The sequence below is a fragment of the Sturnus vulgaris genome, chromosome 1, assembly GCF_052056855.1.
Source record: "Sturnus vulgaris isolate bStuVul1 chromosome 1, bStuVul1.hap1, whole genome shotgun sequence".
Classification (NCBI taxonomy): Eukaryota; Metazoa; Chordata; class Aves; order Passeriformes; family Sturnidae; genus Sturnus; species Sturnus vulgaris.
Genome location: NC_142243.1, coordinates 70,424,482 through 70,435,328, shown reverse-complemented (window position 1 = coordinate 70,435,328; position 10,847 = coordinate 70,424,482). Strand labels below are relative to the sequence as shown.

Below are 10,847 nucleotides of genomic sequence, written 5' to 3'. Positions count from 1 at the left end.
TAGGCATGAGAAAGAAGAAAGTACCATAACCCACACAGCAAAATTCAAGCAGAGATTCAACAAGAGCTGACTGCACATAGCAAAGAATTTAACCACGCATTAACCTCTAAGAATATGTTTCATCTCTACTACATGGATACATCCCTACCTTATATATGAGAAAACACCTCTCCACTGTCAGTGGAAATGATGCAGCAGTTAGCCTGTGATGTCCCCTTCCTGCCCTTGTATCCTTTCCTCTCTCTACAGTTTAGCCACATCCCATGATTGTCCTTTCCCAGTGATGAGCTCCCCCCTTTTCCTCTGCTGCTGCCACTCAGTTTCATAAGATCACAGAATGATTTGGGATGGAAGGAATCTTAAAAATCATCTAGTTCCAACCTCCCTGGCATGGTCAGGAGCACTTTCCACTAGACCAGATGTCTCAGAGCCTGATCCAAACCTGGCCTTGAATACTTCCAGGCCATCCATATCTTTTGTAGGCAACCTGTCCCAGTGCCTCACCACCTTCAGAATAAAGAATTTCTGCCTAATATCTAATCTAAACCCACCCTGTCTCACAGTACAGCCATTCCCCCTTGTCTTATCCCTACATGCTCATGTAAGAAGTCCTCCTCCAGCTCTCTTGCAGGTCCCCATTAGGTACTGGAAGGATGCTACAAGGTCAGCCCAGAACCCTTTTTTCTCCAGGCTGAACAACCCCAGCTCTCTCAGCCTGTCTTCATAGGAGAAGAGCTTCAGCCCTATAAACATCTTCGTGGCCTCCTCTGGACTTGCTCAGAAGGTCCATGTGCTTCTTATGTTGGGAGACCCAGAGCTGGATGCAGCACTGCAGGTGGGGTCTCACCAGAGCAGGGCAGAGGGGCAGAATAACCTCTCCCAGCCTGCTGGCCATGCTGATGTGGATACAGTCCAGGACACATTTGGCTTTCTGGGCTGCAGGCACACACTGCTGGGTCATGCTGAGCAGCCAACAGACCCTAGTCCTTCTCAGGGCTGCTCTTAATCCATTCTCCCCCAGCCTGTATTTGTCCTTGGGATTGCCCTGACCCAGGTGTAGGACCTTGTATTTGGCCTTGTTGAGCTCCATGAGATTCACACAGTCCCACCTCTCCAGCCTGTCCAGGTCCTTCTGGATGCCACCCCTTCCCTCCAGCGTGCTGACTGCACCACGCAGCTCAGTGTCATTATCAACCACGCTGAGGGTACATTCAATCCCACTGTCCATGTTGCTGAACAAGATGAAAATGCTTTTGGTTGCCTGTGAGGCATTTCCAGTCTAATTATAGTCACTTATAAGAGATCTGGCACAAGCAAGGGGTTTATATTTAAATAATTTCTGTATTAGTTTTGCACAAGAGAAACACTTAAGTCTAAATTCTGTTTCCAGGATCTTGTGTCTGTCAATTGTTGGTACTTTTTTAATGGTCCCCAACATTTTACACACTTGAAGACAAAAGGCTGTAGACAGCACTTGCCAGTGTTTGAGCCAGACTGCAACATGGTGTGGAGTTGCAGTACAAGCGCTGTAAGCCAGTCACTTAACACTTCATTTTGTCATAAAGACAGGAGAGAGATGCTCTCCCGTGCTCTTGCTATGAACCAGGAAGCTGAAGGAAAGGCAACAGGATGGAACAAAGAGAGCCAGGATGTTTGTGAACCCTTCTAAAGCACCCCTGAGAACATCCTTATGCACCTGCTTCCCTGCTTGTTTTACAAAACAACACAAGCAGACCCACTGGTAATTTTCTGTTGAAAGAACCTCCTTTGGTTCTGGTCCTTAAAGGTGTTGATGCTACGCTCAAGTGCCAGCCAAAATACCTGAAACCACCCTCTCCCAAACACCATCATAAGTGCTAGCATGCATGTTGAAGCTTATAGGGACTGTGTAAACTTCATTTTTCTGTTTGTTTGAATAAGGTTGAGCCAAACTAGCAATGTTTCCTGTGATACTTACTTGCACCTGGGTCATCCCACTGATCTTTGTGTCTCGTGTGGACTCTTGCAACCCTGGAGAGGTGCTGTGTTGAAATGCACTCTCCATTGTGCACATCCCCAGGTGTGGCACTACATAAACGCTATCTGGTTCACCTTCCCTTTGCTTGTGAGTAGCAGACAGATACTTAACTTTAGGCAGGTAGAACACCAAAGGCAGTAATCCAGGTGTGGATAACCACTGTACACCACTCTCGTTATTTCTCAGGCAGAGGGATTTTAACAGGCCTGGACTAACTTTTTGATGTACATGTTGAGAGGAACCATTCCAATACAAAATGCCTCAGTTCTCTCCTTTTTGTCTGAATGTGACTTCTACTGATAAGGGTGGGAATGACATGAACTTTCCTAAATGCACCCCTAGAGCTGCATTGTGCATCCTATTAAATGATGTCTCTCAAGAAACATGACCTACTTTGGTGAAAGCTGTTTCAGTTGTATTAGATAGCTTTCCCCCAAAAAGACAATAAAAAACCCCAAGAAATCCTAGAAAATCCCCAGGAAGGAAGAAGTCTCCAATCATATTCAACTCTTACACTGCTGGTTTCCACTCATGGAACTCAGAGAAAAGCTTGTCTCTAAGGTGATGGTTTGTACCCCCAAATAAGAGATCAACTACTTCAGGCTGAATAAGCCCAAAACAGCCAAGTTCCTGTGTGCCATGTTTGTAGCATTTAACACATTTGAAAAGCCCAGAGATAACCTGGTTCCAGAAGAGGAGCAAAGGCTTAGTAAAACTCTCACAGGAAGGCTTTAGCAGGACTGGGTGGATGCATATGGTCATGGAGCAGGACAGTGTGCCAGGCTCTGTCTGCTCCCCACGAGGAGATGTGACCATGATGTGATGCCCATAGGTATTTGCATCTGTCAGGCGTGTGACACATGGCTGCATTTCATGGGTTCACGACTGAAAAACATTGTCACGGGGCCTCTTGTCTCTGGGAGGCATCCATTCAACGCTTGAGCTTTTAACCTTTGCTATTGTAAGGCTGCTGTTTTGGTACAAAGGGCATCCTCAGCAGGGGGACAGATGGTACTTTACCTCAGTAGGGCCCTTGTAACCCATTTGAAGCCAGAGCCACAGGAAACTGAGACTTGAAAGCACCTTCTCCTCCACTCCCTCTGTGATTTTGCCATAACAACTGGAGTTTGTTAGATGAAGATGTCTGTCAGAGTAGAGGGTAAAGGCTGGTGAAGGGCTCCTCTCAGGTGCTCCACGCAGAACCAGAAACCACACTTGAAAGGGATGATTAATGGAAGGTGCTTACTCAGGGACTATCTTGCTTCAGGATGCTGCTTTGCCTGAGGAACATGCTTTTAAACTCAATGCTGCAGCTGTATAAATCTACAATGAGGCTTTCAATTTCAGCCTTTTTTTTGTTTGTTTGGGTTTTTTTGTTACAGAAACTCCCATTGACTTTACATTTATGTATTTTGTAGAGAAAAACTGCCTACAGCTCTAGACTTTTCTCATCTGATTTTTTATCTGTAAAAGGTAATGCATACAAACATACAGCTAATCTCAGACACTTGTACATGAGAGGAATCAAGGTGAAGAAAGACTGCAATAACCTTTAGAGTGGCTTTATTTGTTGTACTGCTCAGATGATGCAGCAAGGTAATCACCACCATAGCTTTTCACTGGGCTTAAACAACTGTCATGTTTATTATAAATAAATCCACACCCTAAAAGTAGCATCTTAACACAATTGGCTGCATTTGCTTTACTGGTGTACAAAGTTCTGCTTTAAAGGCTATGTTTAATTGGATAGCATAACGATTTAGGCATACAACTACAATGACAAGTTTTATACCAGGAATGTAAACAGCATGCAACCCCCACAGCTTGTCAGTTTTAATAGCGTGTAGTATTTTAATAACTTGTGCTTGAGTTGTGGTTGGCTAATTCCTCTAAAATCACTATAAAATAGAGCAATTTACAGTTTTAATATCTCCCTTGATTTTCACATCTGGGGTGAATACTTTTAGCTTTTTTAGTCATTTTGTTTGGCCTTATTCCCCTCTTATACTTTTTTTCCCCTTTAAACTTATAAGGCTGTAAGCCTTGATTTTTATTCTACATGTTAAATGCCTCAATACGATTTGGCATACAGCTGAGAAATCCCAGTTCTGTAAACAGGCATAGTGTTATACATTCCTAAACTCTAAAATTTTGTGTCAGTCTTTCTGGGTAATAACTCACAAACCACCTTTATTTTTTTCCTTTTTTAAAGGTTAGTATGTGGGCTAATTATCAAATTGGTGTTGTTCACCTGAATCTCTTCTTATCAGTAATTCAAAACAGTTGGTAGAAGAATTGCCATAAGAGTTTAACAAAAGCCAAGGGACATACACAGCAAGTACACTGGAGCTAAAAGATAGAGTAAGCTTGCTGTAGGTAAATTAATGTAGTCTTTTTTGTGAATTCCATCTTGTCTGGCTTGAATTTTTAAAATGCTGAACAATCCACTGCTGAAACAGGATGCTATTTACCAAATTCCTGCTGGGCTCAGTTTCACATCTCAGACTGAACTCCTTGTTTTTCATAAAAATATAAAAAGAAAGAAAATATACTACATCAGAAAGAACTATATTTAAACCTCAGATAATTGTATGCTGTTCTTTGAAAATATAGTTTGTTTACCAGTTTAATGATGGCTTCAGTGCACAGAACCTTATAATTCTAACTAGCCAAATGGTCACATTACTTTACATGGTACCTTGCTTTTAACTGTGATTTCACATTTATTGCAAGACTACGGTAGTATGCAAAAATATACATAAGACATAGGTAAAAAGTTCAAAAAGTTAAAGATACCTGGTAACTTAATAATAATGTTACCAAAAGAAATTTTTTGACCCTGATCAATGCCCCTTGTCTTAGCTCCCTTGATTGGAACACACATTTTGGATGAGGGTTCTATTCCCCAGTACTAGGCAGCTTTCAAAATATCTTTAGTTTTAAACTAGCACTGCTCTGTTTTTTTCTTCTTTCCAGATTAATTAAGAATTAGTTGGTTTAGGGATGAATCTGGGAATGTATTTCCGTACATTTTCTTTGCTTAGTTCAGATCGGAGATTTTGTTTTGTAACCTCTCCGTTGGCTGCTTATTTAATTTCCGAAGTAGTGCTGTGATGGGGAGTTATGATTAGAGAGAGGAAAATCACCAGAAGTCCCTTGTGAGATGGAGAAAGACCTGACAGAGATGGAGTGCAGAGAGGCAGGGAGGAAAGGTTCATTCAACACTGACCTATCCTAAGCAGCTGGTATGTTGCATTCTTAGACAGGACGAGTTGTGTTCATGGGTTAAGAGAATTCTGCACCAATAACCAATGACCAGCTTGCCAGGCCCCGTTAACCAAAAACCAGTTTCACTGCAAATGGTTTTCAGGACCACACAAGTTAATTCTAGCAGCCATGTGATGCTGAGGAGGCTTGGTGGGGGCCACCTGAGCCTTCCTGCCTCCAGGCTGAGTGTTACAGGGCATCAGTTCCTGGTGTGGCTGTGCTGGGCTTCCTTCCTATGTAGAAAGGCTGGGTAGTCGCTACTCTGGATATAGGGGATCAAAAAGCAACATGAATTTAGCATGTTTCATTTCTTAGCTTTCAGGTTTTTCATTTCACATTTCAGAGAAACTTAGCTGATCTTTCCATTCATCAAAAGGGTCATGGAGGTGAATTATTCCACAAATTGTCTTGCTTTCACATTTATTTCTTTCTTTCCCTGCCATTTCCTTCAGTTGACTGTAATCTACAGCCATCTTCCTTCATTTTTTTTCCATTACCTGATTAGTCTTTTCCTTCTTACATTTCTCTCAAAGCTTGCGGCATCTGGCAGGAGTTGTAGCTGTAAGTGGATTGCACTTGCTGTCAGAAGAGACTTGACTTCCAGAGGAGCTGTGCCTCCATATTACTTTCTCCTAGGTGTGTTTTGGGCTCAGTTCTTTGTGCCATTTTAGAAATTGTGTGGGGTTTCTTTGAAATTAGATGCAAAGTGTAATTCACTCAGCACACAGCTCTAGAAAACTGCTTTTGAGAAAAAGCTGATGTTCTGCTTCCTTACATCTCCTCAAATCCTAAAGCACTTGGCTTAGCACTCACATGGTCAGCACAATAATCTGTTCTCCTATCTGCAGGTATTTGCCATTTAGGCACGGTTTAGTCAATATTCAGCGGTCTCAAACCTTAGGGCCTGGCCTTCATGCTCAGCAAAGCTGTTCCCCAGAGGGAGCCCATACCGATAGCTCTCCACGCTCTCAGCTGGTTTGGATTTTATGGGGATGGAGTCGTGCTGGTAGAGCAACGCTGACTTTATCATCCCAAAGTCTTCCTGAATCTTCATCCCTGAGTAGATGGCACCCGAGACGTTTTCTGCCACGTGGGTGTAGCTCTGGAGGTTTTTCACGTCGCAGAGGCCGTCGCTGTATTTCAGCGCGGGTGGCTTGTAGGCCTGGTAGGACACCTTGGTGGTGGTGGTGATGACGGTCTGCAGCGGCGGGGCCGCGGGAGCGGGGCTGGGGCTGTACCTGCACGGATACTCCCCACTGTAGTAAGGGTGGGGAGCACTTGTTGGCATCTGCCCGTAGTCACTGCGGTCTCCGCTGCCGGGTTTCCCCCACGCTGGTTTCAGTCCGTAATGCCTGCCAGGGCTGTCAAAGCTCTTATCGTGGGTGGTCACAGCGCTGTAGTGAGACCCGTTTAGACTGAGGGGGTCTGCATCAATGGCAGGACTGGTCAGATCTTTGTAAAATGTTGGGTAAGGGCTCGAGCTTATGAAGGTAGGAACTCCAAACTCGTAACTGCATGGCATGGGCATGTAGATCCTTGGATTTGGGCATTTGGGGTATGATGACAGCTGGTCCTCTTGGAAGCTGGCTGAGTCGTAAGGTGCCTTGTAGAGGTCTGCATTCTGCAGCGAAGGGTAAGACTGGGCTGGAATCGAAAAACTGGTGTCTGTGAAGATACCAACTCTTTCTGGGCCATCCATGCAGTGAAAATTCTGTAGGTTATTGGTGTAACCACTGCTGTCATGGTACCTTCCTGCCTGACGAGGAGAAGTAGATCTTTAAGACACAGGAATCAATACTGCCCACACACATATGCCTCAATGCTTGTGCTATTGCCAGTTTCAGCCCCAAATTAACAGATGCAGCATGATCTAAAGCTTTGTTTTGCCCTGGGATCCCAAGTGCATGCTTATCACACCTTTTTAATCGACAAAGAAAAGTCTTCATCTATGTCACCTTGTTATTTCACCAATAAGTTTGACTTACCTCTGAGTTTAGAGATCTCTTTTTTTGGGAATGGTGATAAGAGGACATTTGTTTCTTAATTGCACTTCTTCTTGCCTCTGCCTCCAGTTTACTCTCTGGCCGGGGGTGGTCATGCACTCCTTTAGCCTAAATTAGGATTAAATGAGAATTAGATGTGAACCTGGAAGGGGGTAAGATAAGAGAAAAAGCTCTAAGTAGTAGGTAGTCACAGCATGGTCTGTGGTTTGGCACAAGAAAAAAAGGAAAGAGAAAGTAAAAAAGGACAAATTCATTTTGAAAATAAATGAATAGAATAAATCATTATTTGGATGTAGATAGAAGGAAAAAGTGAGGGAGAATTCAGTGAGAACTAAGGAGCTGGTGAAAGAGCAAAAGTACTACCTAAGTTTGTGACATTCAGGAGTAGATAATTAGAACCAAGGGGGGAAAAAATAAATTTTGTTTGAATGGTTTTCTGCAATCTAGCATCTCAGTTCTGCTTTATAACCACATGTATAAATAGTATAAATAGGCTTTAAAGAGGTTTTATGCCACAGGATGACAAATATTCTCTTAAAGCAATACACCACCTTGAACAGGACTGAAAATTGTATCCTGGAAAACCATCTGAAGATGCTCCACTATTAAAACATCTGTGGGTATGCATATCTAGGCAACCAAAGTTACACTGATGTACGATGAAGTAATGGACACTACATTTCCTTACTCATTTGTCTGGAAAGATCTACATGCAGTCCCTAATACAAAGTAGGAAGCTAAAAGTTGCTTTTCAAACACTGTCCTTTCTCAAGCAGAAATTAACTTCTAAGCAAGGATTTATCAACTTTTTTGATAGTAAAATCTTCCAGTTTTGCATGTTTGCAAAGAGAACATTTGAATAAGAATAATATAGGAGGGAATCTGGCAATACAGCCGGTTTTCTTCCACTTACTGACTGGAGAACAGAATTCACTGCTGTGTGAGTCAGGGGAAAAACTTCTCTAGGAGAAAACGTAATCTCATAGAACAGAAACTTTTTGTTTATTTTTTGTTCCAATGTTGCTAAAAAAAAGAAAAATCAAGATGAAATTTCAGATTTCAGCTAAGATTCTTCTTTTTTTCTGTCAAGATTTTAAATCCTTCAAAATTGAAAGCAAGTTTCACATGAAGTAGATTTTTCGTGTTTCAACTCATGTAAATTAAGGTTCTTCCTATTTATTTTTGTAGGAAATAAATTTGGAAATAAACATTGAAGAGATTCAGTTGTAATACGCACCAGGGTGCAAGACAACTTCTTTGTTCGTATTTGTGTTCTGTAAACAGGATAATTTTAGCCATTGATGATGCTGTAGTTAAAAGTGAATACTGCCAAGCCATAAGTACTGCTTTTAAAGAGACAGCCAAGTGTTATTGTTTTATTTGTTCTTATCATGTTCATACTAAAGAGAAATTCAGTCATAGACTAGACCTCCATCATGCTCATCATGGTCTGTGTTACATAAAAAAGGGGGGAGAAGGAGGAATAAATCTCTCTCTTTACAGGTATTATTTTATATACATGTATAACTTCTATAGTGTGCACAAATACATTCAGCTGTTTTCTACCTGGAAAAATATTGCTTTGCCATCAAGCCTCCAGAAGTTCGTGACAGGATAGCCACTGTGTCCTCGGCAAGGAATCAGCTCGAGGGCAGAGTTACAGTTGGGACAGGCTTTCTCTGTGAACAGACAGAAACTGCTGAAGAGATTGGTTAAGGACAAGGATGCTGCCTGAGAGCAAACAGAGCTCAAGAGCAACATGATCAGACTTGTCCAAAATTCAGATTAAAATGTAGTGTTCAAGGAAATGCAACATGGACTACCAAACATAGCGAAATGATACGAGCCAGAGCTGCCCACTAGTTATAAATGCCGGTAATTTAAAAGATTTAAATCCATATCCCCTTAAGTATTTGCAAACAGACATCGACGAAATTTGGAATTAACCACTCATTGCAATTATGCCTTAATCTACACGCGAGTAAGAGCGACTCGAGTTTGGAAACCAAGCCCAGGTGAAAGAAACGGGGTCCCTCACTTTGTTGCTTCTGCCGAGCCTTGTCGCATATGGCGGGGCGGAGCTGCAGCCTGGCCCCGCCGGGCAGGGAGCAGCTGCGGGCACACACCACCACGCCCAGGCAGGACTTCTTGAGGATCTGGCAGTTGTGGTTGTTGGTGTTGCGCATGGCCCAGCCGCTGAGGTGCCGCTGCGCGTTCTTCTCCTCGCTCGAGTAGATGAGCCGCACGTAGCCATCGGGCCACTCCTGGAAGGCATCGAAGTGCTTGGGCTCCTGCAGCGGGGCAGGTGGGGTGGCAGGGCAAGGCAGCAAGGAGAAGAGCGAGAAAACGTTATTGGCATAGTACAACCTGATATTTTGCCTTGTTGTAAAACACATGACGGGAAAAAAAGCTTTTTCTATAACCAGCCAAGCAACAGAAAAAGAAACAATGAAAGAAGAGCTTGTTCAGAAGTGCTCTCTAAAAGGGCTAGGGCAGTCTGAGATTCCATATCGGAAAAGAAAGTCAGGATCCTTTCCTCTTTTGCATCCTGATTCATTGCAGTACTTTCTGCTGACAATAGGCCTTTTACAGTGAGGTTACCAGCTATAAGACATCAACCTTACTCCCAGAATTTACTGAGTAGTCTACTATCAATATGGCCAGACAGGACACAAGCCATCCTGATCATGACTGCTATTAAGTTCTTCTTGTTGTGGGACCATGCACCTGCAGGCAGAAAACTAGAAAATTTAGCTGCAGAATGGCTTCTTAAAGTGTATATAATATGATTTGAATAAGGCTTTTCCCAAAAAGTAGAGATAAAAAAATTTGTCATTACAAATGTACTTCCAGTATATGTGTAGTGGCGCAAACAAAGAACTTTCATTTGGGATTTCGTGGCTTTCTGGAGTTCCTTATTCCAATATAGTTACACTGAACTACGAAAGAAGATTTTAAACTGCAAATATTTATAATACATATTTAACGTATGTATGTACCACATGTGAGAGCAATCCCAGCAAACAGAAGGAAACTACCAGCATGTACAGCATTAAGACATAACAGCATGGGCTCTGTAAATTCAAACTCTAAGATGAAAAAAGTTGCAAAGTAAAAAACGCATTTGAAACTCACAACTAGACAAGAGTGGAGTGCTCATTGGCATTAAAGTGTTGCATCAATAAACCAAAGAAATAATTAGATAACTTGGATCACAGTAGTAAATTCAAACTCCTATTCAAGATTTCTTGAACAAGGAAGGGGGGAAGGAGGGAGAAGGAAAATGTCCAAATATCCAGCTAGGCCAAGTTATGTATCAAATCCATACTTTTATTACAAGTCACTGTATAAAGACTACAAAACCAAGAAAAAAAATTAAAAAGTGAGAAGGCGCAGGAGAAATAAAGCAGAAGTAAACCAAAGCTTTGATTAGAGTGAAGTTCGTTCCGCTATTCGCCAGCTCCGCGTTAGACCTGGAGGGAGACTTTCCCCAGTACCTCCCCGCCTCCCGTTACCTGCGGCAGCTTGGGGTCGTTGATGTCCCAGGTGAGCTTCATGGC

At 42.5% G+C, this 10,847-nt stretch overlaps 1 protein-coding gene across 1 annotated transcript; it reads right to left on the bottom strand.

The window, feature by feature from the left end:
• Positions 1-6,153: 6,153 nt before the first annotated feature.
• Positions 6,154-10,847, bottom strand: GCM2 (GCM transcription factor 2). The gene is made up of 5 exons (XM_014878787.2): positions 10,803-10,847; positions 9,326-9,578; positions 8,854-8,966; positions 7,270-7,395; positions 6,154-7,040 (listed from the first exon to the last, which is right to left on the bottom strand). Exons 1-5 carry the CDS (start codon positions 10,842-10,844, stop codon positions 6,159-6,161), a joined length of 1,416 nt encoding a protein of 471 aa, XP_014734273.1. The 5' UTR covers positions 10,845-10,847; the 3' UTR covers positions 6,154-6,158.